Raw genomic sequence first — 20,507 nt, 5'->3', positions numbered from 1 at the left:
GGAGCGCCCCGGGGACGCGGCCCGCGCGGCACCGCCGGTGCCCGGCGCCCCGGCCGCCATGGGGTAAGGATGTCGCGGGGCCGCCGCGCGCGGGGGCAGCGCGGGGAGCGGGAATGCTGCTGGCGCGGGTGGCGCGCCCGAAGCCGGCGGAGGGAGCGGTGCGCGCCGCGAGGGGGGCACCGCGCTCTGCAGAGACTCGCCCCYGCCGTGGCCGCGTCGGGCCGCTGGAAGAGCCGCCGTGCCTTCCGCATCCCCACCTGGGAGAATCTTCCCCTGATCTTCTAGGGGTGGTCAGTCCTGAAACACCTGCTTTGAGCTCAGTGTGACATGGTGAAACTTTGGAGCAGCGAAGACTTGCTTTAACTCTTACGGAGTCTTCAGAGGATATAAAATAAACCTGTGAATTTCTTAATATAGTGAAGAAGGCTTCTGTTACAGAARTCTGCTTTATAGTAGGTCCCCTAGGTAACCTGGGTTTTCCATTTGAGGTTTTAAAAAAACTAGAATGGAGAAATTTTTTTAAAAGGAAGCTGATTGCATCTAACTTAGTAGACATCAGAGTGACTTAGATACTCGTGAAAACTTTTCACAGTTGTGTTCTTAGTAATTTTTATAGTGAGTTGATGAAACAAACCCTGCTACCGTGCTTGCCTGATAACCCTTGAATGGAATGGAAACTCATCCATATTCAAAAGCAGCAGAAACCCAGTCATGATTTGGCTAACTACAAGGTGGAGGCAGATCCTCAATGTATTAACAATTTCTTAACAATTGTTAAGACTTCATTACATTATTCATATAAACACATGCTTCAAAGTTTAACATTTATAATTTATGTCTCTTGTATTTTTGGTCATTCAGGAATTTGTGAAATTGGTACACTAACCTGGAAGTGGAAAAAAATATATATATTTTTTTCCTCCTCAGAAGCTATTAAAGAGACTTTGATTTCTCAAAGTATTAACTTTCTTAATTGCAGGGCAACAGGAGCTGGGTCCTTGGCTCCATCCTAGTCACCAGGTCACACCATACAAGCTGTAGGAAGGAATGACTTCTTAGGCTAACTTTTATTCTACTGTTGTCTCTTCTTCCATACGAAAAAAAATTCCAAACAGAATAAGCCCAAACTGTTCTTAGCTTGCAGCCATCTACGTGGAGACAATATTCAAGAAAGTGATAATGTGGCATTTCAAAAGCCTAAATGACAGTATAGTATTTATGGGATGTACTCTTAAAACTGGTAAGCAGACATAGAATTATATAGCTTATTTAATTCAAATAGTGGAAAACATCTTGTTTATTTCAAATTGGTATTGTGTTAGTTAAGTACATCTTATTGCTAATACTGAGGAATTGTTGAAGAGTAACAAGCTTCTTACTTTCTCTAGAATTAAATGCAGCACTTCTAGAAACAAAACCTGACTTATAAAAAGGAAAGATTCCATTTCACAAGCTCCAGTACTTCTGGTGTTCTAGTGTGGTAGCTTCTTCACAAACAGTACAAATCAGTATCTGTGTGCAGAGGGAGTAGAAATGCTCCTAAATACTAAACGTCTATTAAAAAAAAAAAAATCACTGCAGAAGTAGCGTCAAGTTGTTGTAAGATACTCTTTAAGCAGTATCTTACCCATTGAGGTCAGGAAGGCAAAACTTGCTGGCAAATATTTTGAAGAGTCTTTAGACAGTACACGTTGGGATATAGCAATATAGAATTTCTTTACAGACCATCTTTTAAGGAGAATGACAAAATCAGAACTGTAGGTATGTGTTACTAATAAGCTGTCTGCTATTTAACTGTGAGTGTGTCTGAGCCAGGGTAAACACCAGCTCTATGGATCTCTCAGTTGAGAATGGGTCATTTGCTAATGTTCAGAGTAGAGATCCTATTTCAAAAGCTATTTTGTGTTAGCATCTAAATGCAGTTGCCCATGGATTCCAGGGTATTTAGACAGCAAGATATACTAGACTCTTAACATTGTAGTTTAGAAAAAAAAAAATCTTCTGATATTCTACCAGGTTCTTTAAATTGAACCCTTTAGAAATAAGTTGCACAGTGAAATGCTGGATAATCCATGTACTTGGCCACACGTGGGTCAGTGTACTGTACTCACTATTTAATAGGTGCTTCTGTCCTTCATAAGCTTGTAAATTGAGCTTGTAGTACCTGGCTGTGTGAAGAGTTTACCTATTCCAATAATTAGAACACAAAAAACTTGTGATGAGGGAAAGGAAATGGCTTACCAAAGTAGCAGTGGTTTATTTAGTCTTATGTATTATGTTCTGTCAGTGTAGTTCAGCCTGTTCAGCTCACTGAATACTGTGAGGCAAGCAAGCTAATCATGTGCTGTGTATATGGTGAATACCAAACTGTGGGTGACTGGTCTCTAAAACTGTACTGCTGTTAAATGTTTATTTTGAGAAACCTGAAGCTTCACAATGTTGTATAGGGTCCAGTAGTTTAGGAGCAGTTCTTGTTYGTGCTGTATCCCTTATGTCTTTGGGTTTCCCTCTTATCTCGCAGGAAAAGGTAAATGGGACAAACCTCAGGGACWGTGCAGACCAGACACTCTAGCATAAGATGTCCACTTTTCCTCCTCTACCTGAGCTCTCTCCTTCTTTCCCAGTTCCCCATCCCTGTTGCATAAAGAGAAATTCTTATCATGAATCACTGTCATGTGATAAACCCATTTATTTGTGCAGGCCTTTCTGTTGGGTTGACAACACTGAATATAGTGTTTTTCAGCAGGAAAAACATTGATTTTATGTAAATCAGAAGACCTCAGTATCTTCTGTCCTAGTTCATAACATGAGCAATATTGAGCAATACAAAATTTACTGCTGTTGAGCAATTAGAATTTTCTGAGCAGAAGTTCGATTATATTAAAAAATCTTGAAGAAATAAATCTTAAGTAAATGCACTCAGAATGTGTATTAGTAGTCCAGATTATTCTCTTAATGCACACAGACCAGAAAAAACAACATGTTGAAAACTGCAATCCGTTACCTTACTTTACTGATCCTTGGAACTATTTCTAGTTCAGTCAGGGGCAGAGGAGTCGGGGATTAATATTTATGGGTTATAGTATAGTCATTGCTCAGACTAGAATAAATACACTTCATGCTAGATGCAGTATGAAGCTGCACAGCCGTGAGTGCTGATAAGTTTGAGAATCTGGTGTTCTGTTAAATTTAATCTCCTGGATTAAGTCCTGGTTTATTAATGAGTAGTCTCTCCATAACTGCGTTCCTTAATGGCCTTTTATGCTGTGGACAGATGTCCAAATTTACCTTACTAGTTTTTCCCTTTGCTCTTGCTGAATGATCAAGGCATTACCAAGTAAAAGCCTCTGTAAGATGTGCTTGTCTCTGTCATGTCATGTTAATCAAGGTGTCTTTATAAAGACTTTAGCTACTCTTTACTTTTGTTGGACTATATTTAGTATGTTATCTTAATAAAGATGGTTATGATATCTGTCAGTYTGAGCTGACAGAATACTAGGATTCTTAAGTTGGCTAGAGAATATTGTGGAACTTGGATATTTTAGGATGTACTTATTAGGCTTGTAGTTGCCTAGAARTATGAGGGGTGGCAGTTGAGGGGAAAATGGCTGTTACTGGTTGGTCTGCTACTCTTACAGTTGTTGAAGGATAGGGCGTTAGTCAAATGCGTTTATTTAAAACATATTCATGATGTAGGAAGCCATTTTAAAGAGAGGACAGTAGAGGTGTAGGAGAACTGGGAAATCATGATGATTGTAAACTCTAGAATGTAATAGCATTTACAAAACCAGTCTGAAGCTTTAAAATGAAGTGTGAAAAGCTATTTTATTTGCATGTGTAGGATAGATGAATTTTGCTGTGGAAACTGCTATGTAGAAGTACTTTCAAGAATTCACCTCTTGGTTCACTACCTGTTGACTTCCTTTTTAGATCTTTCTAAACCAACATTTAGTCCTTAAAATTTTCAGTTGTCTTTCTCTAGCTGGGTAGCAAGACAGTGCTGTAAAGCTGTTGGTGTCTAACACTATAGAGCTAGGAGCCAGAAGCATGATTAACAGCTGAATTTGACCTCACTCAAGTTCTTCAGCCTGGCCTTTTCTTTCCTGTACAGATTAATGATGCAGCTCTAGCTTTCCTAAAACTTCCTCTTAGAACAGTCCCTTATGTCAGCTGTGCTTCTCTGACACAGAAATGTTGCAGATAATGCAGCAGAAGGTATGGCTTCTTGGCAGTAGTTTAGTGTTACTGGAATTCATGGTCGTTTTGCTAACTCAAGGGTAAAATGAGGCACTTACTGGGGGTGGAAAGCTATGGCAGCAGAGTAGTTTACACTATCTTCTGTGGCAGTGTGTAGAGTATAACAAAAAGAGATCAACATTACTTACTATAGATAACACCTGCAAAACTTGATTATCTGAAAAATTGCTAAATGGTAAAGTGTAAAATCTAGGTATTTATATGAATCAGCTTGAAATGCTTAATAGAAAACTGTCAGGCAGTAACATGTGGAGACCTCTACCATGCTTAAATTATCTACTGTCACAGTGGTTTTATGACCATGAAATAAGCATGAGAAAACTGAAACAGCTCTTCTGGCCTGGCAATGCATAAACCAGTCTCCTGAATGACATGGTGGTTGGCCTCTGTGCAGATTCAATAATGGTATTAAAATTGCCTTAGGATTGCAATTGATCTGTTTCCATGTTGCCACGTATTGTAAAGATTGTATAGACCACCTCTTTTGGTGAAGTCCTAGCTCTGCGGAAAATTGGAGTCCTTCTCATTCATCTTGAGATATTTTTACTTTGTCTCAAGACAAACATCAGATGAATGTCTTGTGCATGTGTTCTTGTGATGTCTCTCTCCCAAATGATGTTTGCCCTACCCCAAGCCCATTATCTTGCAGGACTCATAACCAGATGTCATGCCAATACTTGAGGAAATATGTAGTCTTAAAGCTATAGAGACTGTAATAATTTGTAACAATGTAACTATCAGTTCTAATCAAGGAAAGGCAATGCACTTAACTGTGGTAATGAATAAAAGTAAGTAGAAGAAGTTAGAACTAACCTAGGAGCAAGATACCACTTTTATGAAAGGTTCATTGGAAAATATTCATTATTGTTTTCTTTTAAGACTGTAATTTGATTTAAAACTCTTAGCTGATCACTCTTTAAATCAAAACTGTTCAGATCTATGTCTATGCATCAGTGTACTGCAAAGAGAAAAGCATTATCTAGCGATGTAATACTTTTTTACTAATAGTTTCTTATTAGTATAGGTCCCTGGGACATGTTTTTCGTGGTTTTCCAGTGTATTCCAGATCAATGACTGACTAAGCAATATGAACACTTCTTACAGACTAGAAACTTAGCTTTTTCAGTTATGTCTAACTTCAATTTCCCACTCACCCAGTTATCTTTGATTTTTTTTGAAGTTGTTTAGGCCTACAGTAAGTGTCAAGGGATGATGGCTCTTTTCTTTCAGAAATTATGCTTTGAGACATCTGGTAAGGGAGTGAGTGTCGTGTAGAGACACCCAAAGAGACTGAGACCTGGAACTTTTATTCATGGCGGGCATGGTTTGGATGTCCTTTATATATGGAATTTCAGCATATTTTGGTTTTAACAATGTGCCTTTCATATCTGAGACAACTCTGCTCATTCTCAAGAGAAAATGAGCGCTGTGTGTTTAAAATCTCAGGCTTCCACATGTGTGTGGTTATAGTCATAGTAACAGGAAACTGTGACAATGGATGTGGGGACAAACTATTCTGTATTATTAAAAAATAAAAATAAAAAATAGAGAACTTGTTCCATTCCATCTTTTTCTTAAGATACCATGCTAGGTAAAATGTGTATTTAAAGGCCTTACTTATGTGAAAGCCTTCTGCAGAAAAACTTCTGCAAGAGCATGCTTGCTAGTTCAGGGTTTCATGCTATTCTCCCTGCAAGGCTTTCTCAAGTGTGTTCTGCCTTAAAGGTAAGGTGCAATGCATGTGGAAACATTGCACTACTAAAAATCAGGTTTGTGGGGTTTGGGTTTTTGTTTGTGTTTTTTTTTCTAATCTTATTCTGATAGTAGGTTTCTTCACCTGTTCTACTGTGAGTTTCTTAAATTTTTGTCAACAGCTGAGCACTTTGGGATCCACCAAAATTAGTATTGTGCTCAGGACAGGCAGGTTAAAGGGGAGAGGATAATAGAGGGACCTGTGGTTTTATTCCATCTGGGCCTTGCACATGCAATGTTGGGCTCTGTTGCATCTACACAGAGCCCTGGTAGTAGTATTAATGTTATCTGCTTCATTCTGTAAAGTAATGGAACTGTGTTTGAATACTGTATTGATTTTTCTGGAACTGCATCACAAATATGCTTCTGGCAAGACGCTGCATTCAGACATATTTTCCTGGTGGCCAATATTGGTGAATGCCAGTCATCATTAAAAAACTTAGTCTAGGAAGACACTGTTTAAGCTTGCAATAGATCATGCTGGGTTGCCAGATACAAGCATATAATGCCACTTCCAGTATCTTCTAGTGATTTTTTTTTTTTTTTAAACTATAGATATCAAGTTAGCTGACTTAAGCAGTCAGCATGACTATTTTTGACTAATGGTTTTTACCTGACTAAAGAGGAAGGAACTTGACATGCATAGTTCCTCTCAGGTTTTTCTTCTTCCTCCATATACTTGCAGACTGTTTGCAGGCACTATTTTGTCCACCTCCATGGCCGTATTCCACTGTCAACATCTTGATCATCAAGTTTTAAGCTGACCCCCACACTCCCATCACCACCACCAAAAATAAGCAGGGACAGCAGAAGGTGAGAACTGCTTTTCCTGTTAGTCTTACTGCAGCACAAACCTTTGACTGCTCAGTGAGCCAAATGAGTGCCGTAACCTAGCTGACTACTCAGCTGTACAAATACTTGGGTTGGCACAAGCGAAGTATCATTATAGGTGGATTAGGCTACCTTTTGATACAGCAGTGCCCGTTTATCCAGGCAGGAAGTGCTCAAAAGAGGAGGAGGAAAAAAAGAAAAAAACCAACAAATCATAGCCATGCCTGTCCTAGTTTGCTCCTCAGTTCTGGAGCTGAAGTCTGGAAATTTTTATCTGAGACTCCACTAGGTTGAGTCTCTCAGCTTGTTGAGAAGTGGCATTTTTTCCCCACTTCTGTCTTTCATAGTAAAAACCATAATAGGTGATATTGTCAAAGTTCCTGAATTTGGCTTTTTCTTAATGCTTTTAAATGACTTATGCCTCTCCTGGTATTCTGTAAACAGCATACTATAGTCTGGAATCCATAGTTAATCTTGAAACTATTCTTGTAACAATGTATATAATGAGGTCTGCTGTTAGTTTTGAAGACTGAGGAATGACCTTTAAATGGTCAACACTTAACAGTGAAGTGTTGGTGAAATAAATCATCTTTGACATGTGTTTTCACGATTCCTACTTCTTGTGCCTGTAATCTTCAAATCACTTGTATTTGGTGTTTAATTAAGCTGCTTTGGGATGTAAATGTGAGCACTGGAAGTTCCAGTTAAGTAAGACCACCAAATGTTTTGCATACCTGAGTAAATATTTTGAAATATAGCTTTCTTTAAAACCTGACCTTGCTACGGCAAGTGTTCTGTAAGTACCTAGTAAACCCTGCTTATTTCTGGCGACTTTTGTTTCAAATGTGTAATAAGAGTAGGACTTGATATCTTGTGTTTAATATCTATTCAGATATTTATGCGAAGGAGTGGGGGAGAGAAGTGTTTCTGTTTCTTGGCTCCTATATAGTTTTGAATGTTTTGAGCCCTACCAGTTCATTCAGGTGCCATGTGTTATGGAAACTATTAGGCTCCTGGCCTCCATAACAGGGTCTGACCCTAGGTTCCCACTGCGACAGAAGTTCAAAGTCAGACTGGAGAGAAATAAAATTTAATGATACGCGTGCGGTAATTACAGCTCGAGCTGGGTGCCTCTGAAGAGGGACCCCAAACAAAGAAATCCCTGGGCAATTATACCCTTACAATCTAAATTCCCCACCCCTTAAGTGACAGTTTGGACCAATAGTAATAGTTAGGTCTGGGGTCTTCCCCTTCTTCATTGGGCCCCTTCATTGTCCCTAGGCAGGCTGCTGCTTTTCTTATCTTCAAGGTTGGGTACTCCTGCTGTCCGTGTAACTTCTTTATCCCTCCAGCYTGAGCYGGCTCTGGGGCCCCCTTTTACTTATCTAGGTAATAATTCACAGCTTGAGGCCTAAGGCTTCAGCAAATTTAGCTACTAATGCTAAGCAAGTTATGCTAAGCGATTAATTCTAGATAGCTTCAGTCCGATATTCTCTAACACCATGTAAGGAAAGTAGTTCCTGTTCATAAAAAGAGGCGATATTTACTGAAATAACTAACTAGCTCTTAACAAGCAGGTTGCTGGTCTTTGATCAGATGCTTTTCTTAACTGTAGCAGCATATACTTGTTGCCTGAATATTTTTATTAAATTGTCTTATTAAGTATAGGTCTTAAGGTAGGTAATTTTAATCACCTATGGATATTGATAAGAAAATTCCGGTTTTACTTGTCACACAAGTCATTGAGCCAGTACTTCTGCACATACTGTATGGGGCGTATTTTGTTGCTTGGTTTGTCAAAATGCTAGGCAGTGTCCTGAAATCTGATTTTGTTCTGTAAGTACACTTCCAAAAAAAAAATAACTTGCATGTGGGTGAAGTCCTGATACCTGCTGGATAAATTGGGGTTAGAACTACAGCCATTGTAGGTGACTTTTCTGAGGTATAAACTTATGTCAAAGTATCCTTTGCAAAGGAGGTGGTAGCTAGTTCCAGTGCAGCTAACACATGATACTTTATCTTTACTAGTCTCTGCTGGTGCAACCAAAGCAAGAGGTTGAGCAGCCAGTGAATAAATGTTTCTTTACATTGACCAGTCAGCAATACCCAAAGGTAATACTGATACAGCTGTTGTACTTCCAGCATGCTCCAAGGATTGTTCCTCTTCCCTGTGTCATATTCATCAGTGAGGCAGTCCAGTCCAGACACGACTGCTCCTCTCCAGCAGTCAGGACCCATCCCCGTGGCACAGTAGCTGGCATAATCCCTTGGTTGACATTTACTGCGTGGACCTGTATACCTATGCCTGCATCAGCCTCTGTAGCAGGCTGTGCAGGCATCATTTGCTCCATGCACAGTGTGTGGTTTGCTGGTGTGTTTTAAAAACAGCGTGCCCTATATGCTTGCTGTGACAGAGTCTTGCCATTACTTTGGGAAGTGGCGCGACAGAGCACAGCATGTTGTTGGGGACACAGGATTCAGAGCCATCCTAGGGCAGTGCCTTTAGTGATCTGATGAGCGAACTGCTCTGGAGGCCTGTCTGGGTGTCCTGCCCTAGAAGGAGTCTCAGAGCCTATCTGGCATCCATGTGGTGTGAACAAGCAAGGAAATGGAGATCTGTTACTTCCAGTAATGGCTCAATATAAATGCAGCTGCTGCTTCCTAAATTCTGTAGCATTTACTAGGCTGTAAATTATCAAAAGGGAGGGACTTGCTGGCATGGTAACAGCATACTCAAAGTGAATTAAAGAGGTTTTATAGCTCCTGCAGTGCTCGGTGGGATGATTCAAATTGATTTGTTAGTTATGAATATAAAATTAATTTGTTTACCTTTCTAGGAATTTAATTCAATTCCTTTATACAAATGAAATAAACCAATTCTCATCTTGTGGTGTGGACCAATGATTCCTTTTGAAACTTAGCATGCTGCTGTAGCAGTCTGGAAGGAAATGTGAATTGTTTGAAAATCAGTTGATGGTGATAATGATGAAATKAAAGTTTATTCAGTCTGGTTAATTTTTCTTGCTCCATACATGAGTTCTAATACTTTCACTGGTGTTGATGAAAGTGTAACTTCTACTTTGAGATGTCTGCAGTCAGGTTGTGATAGAGAGTTCAATATGTGTATTTTTGAGTGTTAAATGTAAAAGCTTTCAGAACCAACTGGTAACTGACAACTTCTTAATGTTAAAGTTAATGTTTGTGGGTTTTTCTAATCTGGAAATGAAAGGAATGGCAAGTGCCAAGCCTGCTAGAATAAAAAGGATTTTCACATGTAGAATGCATATAAAAATTAGTAACTTGGAGATGAAAAGAAAGGTGAAGTGGACTTCTTTGTGGTGAGAAGTGATAAGAAGGTTTGACTGTTTCTGTATGAAGATGTACAAGGAAGCAAATGGAAGGTTAAAGCTGATAAAGAGGGTAATGAAAGGAAACTGGTAAGAAGCGTTACAAGAGCAATTTGCTAAAAACCTTGGTGCCAAGGGAGGAAACCTTCTTTTGATACCAAAATACAATAGAGAAAAATTCCAGGTGACTCATAATAAACAGGGAACATTTTTTTTTTTGTTTTTTTTTATATTGTGAACAAGTTGCTGAGAAATTTATTCTCTGCTGCAGTAACTGAATTTTGTCAAAGTACTTAGCAAAGCTAGGATTGGCATTAGTTTATTTGCTCTCTAACGCAAAGATGATCTGAAAAAACATCAGTTAAACTTTATTTTACCTTAGAATACTCATTTTTAAGTATTACTACTGTTTACCATGTAATTGCTGATTATCTCAGTTGAAACAATTAATGAATTTATTCTATGATCTTATCATCCTTCTGCTTCTCTTTTGGTTCCAAAATCCTCATCTGTCCCTTTATTGCTAAATACTCCATCTTTGTCTCTGTTGCCACCTACCTATGAAATACATCTATCAGAACAGAAGTTTTTGTAGGAATGATGAGACTTGACAGAGTGTACAAAATCACATTTAATGTCAAATAAGAAAATACTGCATTTACATTGCATCTTGAACTAGTCAGTGTTTTATGAACTTAAGCTAATGTAGGATTACCACTCTAACTTCAGTGCTCTGCATGACCAAATGCTTTGCTTCCAGCATGTCCTAGTGCAAACCCTCCCTTCTTGGTTCCTTCTTCCTACAGTGACACCAGTCAATGGTGCTGAAGGATTTCATGATGGTAACTGAATTGATCTGACCAAACTTGAGAACGGTGTGTTGATTTTTTTGGACAGTCTTATGCTTTCATGTCAGGAAAAAGCAGTGGTTTTCTGTCTTTCAATTGTTTGAATGCACTGATGTGCTTGACATTTCTACCACTGCTGTCTTATGACCCTTATATCCCACCAAAGAATATGATTAACCTCAAAGAGTCTTCGTGTGCTTGCAGTGTGCTGTTCCTTCCCATCTCTGCCTCAGTGACAACACCAAAGTGGCCCCATCTTGTTTGGCTTAATTCTCACTTTGTTCAGTCAGCATCCATTGGTCCAGTTACTCATTTGGCAGTGGCAGTAATTTCTCATACACTGAAAATAGTTTTGTGAAGCAAACCAGTGAACTTTAGATCTTGGGGAGTCCATGAACTAATTCTAGGGTGTTTGTGCAATGTGACAAGGAAAATGTGCCTGATTGCAAAAGATTTGTGTTCTGGAAATTGCAGTAAACCAAAAATCTTGTCCTAGTGGAACCTTTCTACTCCTCTGGGTCCCTGGGGGAGAGAACTCTGCTGTGCCTGCTTTTTACCTGCTCATGAAGCAGAGCACAGAGTTTTGGCTCACCAGCAGCTTTTCTGGATCCCAAGGCAGCTCTGTGCTCTTATTCTGGAGAGAGCAGTGCTTGTTCTGCTGTTACAGTTTTTTATTATTATTTTTTTTATTTTCCTACAGCTATAGGTTCTGAAGACTGTAGTTAATGTCCCTCTGTCTGCTGAAGACTGTAGATATTGTGAGCTCCTGGGGTGAATTCTCTGGGTTTTAAAAATCATCAGTTTGATTGTTGAAACTCAAGTTATTCAAGGAGAGGAAATTGTCTTTTTAAATTCAAGAAAATTTGGRGGGAATGGGAGCAAACATAACTTATTCATTGTATTACTGTGTGTTAAATTGCTGTGCTAAGTAACAGTAGAAGTTCAAGCTTAACAGTTAAGCTGCTTTGTTCTCCATTAAAATATTTGCATGAATGGTGTAAGAGCAATCTGACTGATACACAATGCCATTGCATGGGACATTTTACATGTAGATTGCAGAGGAAAGACTGCCTCTATACAGAGATTATCAAAGAATAGGAGGGATTAAACAAAAACTGGTTATCAATTGCTTTTGGTTTTTTCTAAACTTTCTTTGCAACAGATATGAATGGCATTATCTCTTCCCTTCCTACACTGTGCTCTTTAAAGTTCATTCCTCTCACTTGTCTTCTTGTTGCAAGTCTGACAACGTTGCTTTTCCACACAGTAGAATGGAGGTAAACAAGTATTTTAGACCACTGCCTGCCTGTTTCTTATTCCAAATGCAGCTTAGCTTGGTTTACTTATGTAAGGGCTGCTTCAGGAATATTAACCTTAAACTACTTTAAGAAATGTCTCATTAGTGTTTGTCCTTCCAGGGTTCTGAGTTCATGGAATATAATCTGACAGTAGATTCCGTTCTTTCCTGTGTGCTTCTGACTAACACTTTTAGTAACTAGATGTGAAAAATAACTATACATCTTAAACTTAATTGTCTAATCACAAAGATAGAAGAACTCCTCTTTTGACTTCCTTGGCAAGAATTTTTGGCCAGAGCAAAATCTAGGAATACAATACAACTTTGGATCAGTTTTTGCTATCCTGATTGCTTAACCTGTAGTGAAAATACTACCCCAAAATACAACCTAATATAGTTTAGCTGCCCTTAAGTCATTAAAAGCTGAATAGCTCTTTCCAAACTTGTAATTTAAAAACAAATTTAAGGTAAAGGTAGTTCAGAGAGACCTTTGTCCACTTACTTGACATTTTAGAGGAATGAACACTTAGGAACCCTGAAAAATTCTGAAGAGATGGTTGTACCCCTGGAATAACTTAATAGACTGAAGTGAAAAGAGTGAAACCAAAGCGGAGCACTTGTCCGTGTTGATGTCCTTCTTGTTATCCTCATCTGACTCGCAAAGCTCTCACTCAGTTCATGGTATGAAAACGATCTTTTGAGGTTTGGGTGGAAGGTCAAAAAAAGAAAATCTTAGAGGTACAGACCTTCATGCAGTCATTAGTGAAACTTTCATAGTCAGTGATAAATTCTTGGTGTGGCTTTTTTCCAGAAACAGTTCTGCTGGATTGCCTTCCCGTAGAACTTGAGCAGCACAGGATAGCTGGGGGCAATGGAGAAGAGGCATTTCTTCCAGTTCGGACCTTTCAAAAAATACCAGAATTATAGAAGTGAAAGCAACTCCAGTGTTTACCTATTTTTCTTCCTGTTAGTTGTATGCTGTACATATCCTAGAGGTACCTTTTTTTTTTTTTTTTTTTTTTTTTTTACACTCTAGCCTATGAAGCTGGTAAATCCAGACAATAACTGACGTTATGCCAAAGAAACTGAAAGATTTTTGTTGCTTTTTTCCTTGCTGTAGAATAGAAGCTTTAATTTTATTTAGTATCTGTTTTATTCAAAATATAGTCATTTGCATCTTAACTGAAAAATATACTTTAGTGTGTATTGCCTCTGTTTTGACCAGAATTTCAAGGGTATATTGGAGGCTCTGCTTCTTAAACCTAAGCAGGTATGCCTTTACAGTCTTGGGAGCCCCAGCAAGCAGCATTGCTAGACTACAAGCTGTTTGTACAGTTAGGAGAGTGACTGGCTGAGGTTCAGTATAGTGAGAACAAACAACTATTGAGATACTACCTACGTAGTAGAATGAAATGCTTGCAGTCATATTAACTTACATCAAAGTAATGTTGGATTTTATTGCTGAATGCTGTGGAATCTCTCCTTTTCTTTCTCCAAAGAATGTACATACTCCCAAAATCAAACTACTTTCAGTTTTTGCTTTTTTTGAGTTGTGAGAAAGCAAGACACAAGTTTTTGCTGTTGATCTGGAATTTAATCATATCTAGTAAGACCCACCCGATTCCACTATATCAAGGATAAATTTGATCCATTGCTTGTTTGAAGGAATGTGAATGGAATGTTGTCATTCAGATTTTCATTTTATTCTGAGAAATAGTAATACAGCTAGTAGATTCAGTTAAAACTTCTCTACTGTTACCTCACACTTGCTTGGGAAATGAAAAAGAAATAAATTGAAAAAAATCTGTTGCACACAGTGAAGTTAACACTGACCTACTAAAGTCATTTATTCCATCAATTTCATAATTTTTTAAATTTATCTGTCAAAGTCTTCACCTAATGTTAGGCATCTCAAGAGGAGATGAGACAAAAGAGAACTCTTGGCTTCTCAGTGATTTTTGCATCTTCTGTGACTGGTGATGGGGGGGAAGGGGATAGCCCGGAGACTGCTCTTGATACAAAATATTCAGGGCAGATCTTTTTGCTTGGTGTGGCTCAAAGTTATCTGGTAACTGTAATTTAGTTAGCATACTTTGTTTTGAATTGTGCATGCATCTTATTTACTGTTTTAAGAAATCTGAGATAATTCCCAGTATTTCTTTTGTGTCCATACAACCATGTATTTGACATACTTTGTGGGAGATATCTTTGAGATATATACACACACATATATATTTTGTACATATATGCATATAAACATTATTCAGAGTGTGTCAAAATGAATGCGACATTGGGGCCATGAAGGTGAGTAGGACAAAGAGTATCAGAGAAAAATACTGAGGGGACAGCTGTTTATGGGACTCTTGTCCCTGCTTTTTGTAGGATTTCACAGTCAGTGAGATGTCTTAACAGAAGTTTTGGGGAAATAGGTTGGAAAGGTGTATTTTCTAACAGGGAGGGACCCAAGGAAGAGGCAGTTGAATCAAATGAATGACTTGACAAGAAGATAAGTCTGTGGCAAGGATCAAAGCCAGATGACGTGGGCCCTGGTCTAAGACTTGTTCCCTTCTCCTGTGCCTGGAGGTGCAGGCACATGCAATATTCTCTCCTTCCATCACCACAGTCCCTACAATAAAATTACTGTGCTTGGCTTTTCTTGTCCTCTGTTGAAAATAGGAACGGAGGCATTGATTTGTCCTGTGCTTTGCAAATCTGCCAACTTCCATGCTGTTGATGTTAAATTTGTGAGATTGTAATGTCTGTGCTGTGCTCCAGTTAATTTAAAATCTCTGCTGCGGAAGAAGCTCTTCATTATTCTAAATTTTACCAGTAGCTGCTACCCTTCACTGATATCTTATGAATGGAAAGCTCAGGCAGAAGAAGAATGAGTTTGAGTGAACTTTCTCATTGCTCTTCACAATCTCGATTTTTTTTTTTTTTTTTTTTAAACATGAGCCTTATTTTCCCTAGGTATGGTAATCATAGCTCTTGCAATTTTATGATGACTATAAATTGTTAGTGCTGTCTGCAGTTGTCTCACACTGCATACTTAAAGGATACCCTTTTGACTTTCTTCTCTCCCTTCCCTCTCTGAAATGTTTAATGTATGGGCTTCTCAAGCATTCAGCTGAGATTGGCAATTACACAGTAAGTAATTTTTCTCCCAAATGGACTATTTTATAGGATTACACACTTGTAAAGATGCCATCCATATCAGTGGATCTGCCAAAACTTTATCAGAAAGAATCAGATTCAAAAAAATCTTTCCTGCCCTACTTTTTGAAGTTATCTGCTTTCCTGATATGTCTCCTGTGTCATACAGAAACTTTTTTTCATTGATGCATATAGTCATGAGTAGACACTTTCTCTACTGATGAGTCAGTCATCACTGACTTCACTGGAGTTCTGTCTACTCATAGGTATAAAATTTAATCTAGCTTGTGTAGAACTGTGTTCTTTGAACCAAGTTGCATACATATAAGTCTTGTATATATTTCTTAACTCATGATAACTTCTAAGGTATGCGAATTTAGTGCAACTGTTCCCTGTCCTGCCTGGATAACTCTCAAATTTCAACCAGTTTTTATAGCATTGACATCTCAAAGATAGATTTTGGAGAGTTTTGTGAAAATAAAGAGCTAGGTTGAAAAGGCTTTATTAGTGGGCTTGTTGAGAGAGTGAGAACTTGACTCCTGTTAGTCGCAGAAGAATCTGTTGGGTTGGATGCTCTGATCCAAGGGCCAGGAAAGATTCAGGTGGAAGTGTCCTTTTGTTGGACACTGGAGATCCAACCATGAGATACAAATTGGTCTAAAACCTAACTCTGTTAATTCTGTTGTTTGTACAAATACTTTCAAAATCCTTGGTAAAGAAGAGGGAGAGAGGTTGCCGTCATCACTAGCAACTTAAGTGAACAGAGCATGGGACTGTATAATATGCTGTCTCTTTAGGATGAAACAAAATGATGCAGGTGTAAAATAGGGTGAAGTCACTGTCAGATTTCCACTGGAAGGGGTAGCACAGTATTTCTGTTATATCTTTATTCTTTTTGTTCTCTCTTCTACAGACCTATCTGCCTCCATTAATACATGTATTCAGACTGTTTTTTGACATTGATTCATAGTTATATATGTGATAAATTTATGGTTAACATAGCCAAAACCAAATGTGTAATTGCCTGCTTTCACTAGAAATAATACCACTGCTCTGGAGTCTTTTTCTGTAAGATATTTTTCAGGGACTTTCATATGAACTGAAGTACCCATCACAGTATCATCCCCAATAGTAAACAAGAATAACCCTTCCAACTTTAGCAATAACTTGTAGCATATTGTGATTTCCCATTCACTGGACTAAAGCTACTTAATTTGAATTCTAGAAACAGCTGTGACTCAAAGTTGTTTTAACAGTAGTATCACCATTATGCAGTTTGGTTGGTCTGGCTAAGAGGGGAGTCCAGCACTGCTTTTTGCTCATTTACATTCCCTTTAATATTAGAAGCTTTTTCATCAATTCAGGAGAAGTTTCCCCTTATGTTCTAAAGTTACTTGACATCTAAGGATTTTTAGTATTTTCAAAGTCTGATATGTAACTTCTTAGGATAGTAATTATTTCAAACCATGCTGTGTATTTGTACCATTCTTTGAAATATTGTACCATTGTACATATTGAAATATTGTAGCATATTTGTACCATTCTTTGACTAGAGCGAATGAGGAGAGGAAGAATGGCAGACAAAGCATAGAACATACTTGCAGTGTGGGCAAAGGCAGAAGGGAAGGAATAGAGTTTACAGGCTGGGGAAAGAAACAGGATAAAAAAAACATGTTCTCTCACAGATTTGAACARTTCCTTCATAAAAATATACAATACTGGGCATCAGAATGTCTATTGTAGGCTTTCAAAAATAAGTGATAAAACATAGGCTAAAATCTACACTTGGAAAAGCAGTGTTAGAGCTGACTAAAGCTGATTAAGCCAGCAACCCTGGCAGCTGTCTTGTGGCTTATCAGCAAGGCCTTTTTTTTGTAATGATCCATAACAAAACCTTAATTTCATAGAAATGAAAATAGAAACAGACCACTAAATCTTTTTTTGAGTTCCTGTATTTTATGGCCATTAAGTAGTGCACAATATCTTACTTCAAGCCTATACACTTCAATTGGTCAAAACTTTAGATCCTTGAAGATTAATGTTGTAGAAGTTTATAACTTCTCTGGAGTGGGCTTTTTGTTTTTACAGTAACTAGGACAATGGAATTCAAACCATGAGACATTGTAGATATTGTGACAACAAAAATAATAACTTAGAAGTCATGGTAAATAACAGTGTAGGGAAAGAAGTAAGAGGAGGAAGGAGATCTGGCTTAGAATCACAGTCTTTATTTCTAGTGTTGGCAAGATGTGGAAGTACTAGACACATCAAAGAATGATACTTCTTTATTTTTAAGTAATATCAATTATGGATTAGCAATGAAAGTTCTTTCTAACTTTCTGTGTTACCTTAAGCTTCTTTTGTGAAAACTTTAATTAGTGTCAGCTACTGGAAAAGAAACCCTTAGATGCTTATATTTGTTAGTCTGCATTTTTTTTAAATTAGTGTGTTAAGGTGTCAAAATGGAACTAGGCGTTTATCCTAAGCCTAGCCTAGGATTGATCACATATCAGTGAATGATAGAAAAATACTAATGACTATACCTCCTGTGTGTGGTGTTTATCTTTAGTTCTCACAGGACCACGTAAGTCCAGGCATTGCACCAACTACTCATTTTTCATCTGTGTTTGACTATTGCGCTGCTGAAATTAAGTGAATTTAGAACAGCATATTAGCCTTAATGTTTCTGCTGTACTTTGGCAGGTATTTCTAATAGCTTAACTGTGTTACTATGGCAGTCTGTTAGTTTCTTTTTTTTATTGTTCAACATCAAGATATTTCCAGAAAAATGAATGACTTCTTGTCATAGTGGTTAGTTCTTTTCTTAGTTCTTATTGGTGTCTTTTAATGAGTGCTAAATGCTGCTTCTTGGTAATGAAGGAATGATAAGAGAGAGAAAAGTAAGGATCTGGCAGGTTTTTTACAGGATTGTTTTTCTTATTGAAAACTTCTTTTCTCCTTCCTCACATCTATGTAGGCAAGAATATTTTATATATATATTTTTATATATGTATGTAAATATATAAAAATATGTTTGTCTGAGCATTTACCGGGGAAAATGAAAACTATTCTCCCATTTAATAGAACTAATATGATTTCAACTGTATTTGAATTGAATTGAGGTAGTTCTGGGTTAGGAGGGCATTGTGTCCTACATGGATAATGCAAGAACAAAAAGTCTGAGAGTAAAGGTTGATTAGCTGAAGTTGTAAATCTTGTGTATGTTTTACATACTAGCTTCTGCTTAGATCTACTAGAACATTCAGATACAAATTGTAAGTAGCTTTGTTAGTGTGTTGCCATAGACAAGTACAGATAATCTAACTTTACAGTAGCTCTGGAGGTCTTTAATGTAAATCAGTGATGATTCTGTAGTGAACTTTATCCTGTAGACATAACGTGTGCAACTTCCATTTGTTTGAAGAAATAGGTGGTATAAATGTTCATCATCAAATGTCGAAACATATTTTATGTAGTAGTACCATAGGGATATCTGAAGTTTAGCATCCTTGTAGGAAAAAACTCCCAATTACCCCAGTAAATAGGCACAATCATGATTTATCCAACTAGTTTGACTGAAGGGGGCTATGCTTTTTGCCACGGAGTATAGATGGCTTCTTGTCCAGCAAACCTGTAGTTTCAATTACACCATGGACAGACTGTAGCTCTAGTTTATTGAAAGCAGTAAAAACAGTGCAAGTAAGCTTTACTAATGTTGTTCTATACCTAATTGCAAAGTACTCTGGTTTGTCTTTGAGACCCCTGTTGAACGTTCAGCAGGCATATGTAGGCCAGCCAGCCAAACAAATTGAGGATGCTTAGCAAGGACTATGGAAGGTTTTTGTGCTGGAAGCACAGGACAGCATCAGCTCAGGGCTGAACAACTGAACTTTTACTGACTTAACTTGCTTTAGTTGCATATTATTTTTCTACCTTTTACATATTAAAATTCTGACCTGTGGTGTGTTGAAAGTCTCAGTTGTATGATATCCTGTGCTGTGATAGAATTGAATAGTAGTTTGGGTCAAATGTGTATGTATTAACTACATATCTAAAATTTGGATTCAGCTCTTTGCTTTGTTTTGTTTTTGTCTTTTTAGCCAATGTAGTCAGGGCCTTTTTTTTCCTCTCCAAATGTCAATCTTCATCCAAACAATCGTGAGGCTTCTAAGATTTTTGTTCTGATGGGCTCTTAAACTTTCCAGTGTTACAGAATTGTTTGCATTATGATAATATGCATTAGATTACATTTTGATGTGCTTAATTGGGAGGTAAATGGAACATGTTTATATCTAATATTGAGGACAGGAACAAAAAAATTAAATATGATTGAAGAAATAAGCGTAGAGACTCAAAACAGTGGTARGAATTGATGTAAAGTTTGTTAAATGTAAGAACTATAAAAATCACCTGAGCATAATTTTGGCAATTGTGAAAGGGATTGGGATCAGGAAAACACTTACCCAAACTCATATAGCTTGATGATTTAGAGGGAGAATGTGAGTTGGTGCTGAGGGCACTGTGACATTTGTATGCAGGACTAGCAGGTGTATTGATCACTCTGACCCTTCTTTCTTTTCCTTCGGTTTTCACTGGAGCAGTGCTGTCTTTGGCCTGTTCTACGTCTGTCCTATCACTCTTTCTAATGCCCAACATAGAACACCATATCTTCTGGCAGATGGGCTTCAAGGAGCATTAACTCCCAGCTGAATAATATTCTGTTTCTGAAAGCAGCTGGTCCTGGCTACTCTTGCTGCCAAGTAGTAGAGATGATTCTGTGAGTTCACGTATACCTCTTGGAAATGAGGCCAGGTTGAAACCTTTTGACTAGGAACATTCAAAATCCTAAACTTCTCTTTTGCTTTTATTTTTTGCAGAAAAATATATTAAAAACTATTTGTTACCTCTAATTTAAAGGGAGAGAAGGGCAGGGACAAAGAATATGTTTCTTCAGATCCTCGAAAGGGGAGAAAGCAAAATAGTTCAAAAACCTGCAAAGTTAACCCATCTTAAAATTCTGCA

General features: G+C 37.9%; 1 protein-coding gene across 7 annotated transcripts in view; it reads left to right on the top strand.

Moving 5' to 3' along the window:
- The window catches only part of HOMER1 (homer scaffold protein 1), a 133,453-nt gene that overhangs the window by 24,771 nt on the left and 88,175 nt on the right, over window positions 1–20,507 (top strand). Inside the window, exon 1 of one of the 7 annotated variants that reach the window (XM_026073765.1) lies at window positions 14–63. The exons of the other annotated variants lie outside the window; for them this stretch is intronic. Within the exon in view, the coding sequence (XP_025929550.1) occupies window positions 59–63 (5 nt within the window). The 5' untranslated portion in view covers window positions 14–58. Of the gene's footprint in view, window positions 1–13; window positions 64–20,507 lie in introns of those variants that run through there. 7 annotated transcript variants of the gene reach the window in all.

Source organism: Apteryx rowi, unplaced genomic scaffold (assembly GCF_003343035.1).
Source record: "Apteryx rowi isolate R43461 unplaced genomic scaffold, aptRow1 scaffold_377, whole genome shotgun sequence".
Taxonomy (NCBI): Eukaryota; Metazoa; Chordata; class Aves; order Apterygiformes; family Apterygidae; genus Apteryx; species Apteryx rowi.
This window is presented reverse-complemented; position numbering and strand designations above follow the sequence as displayed.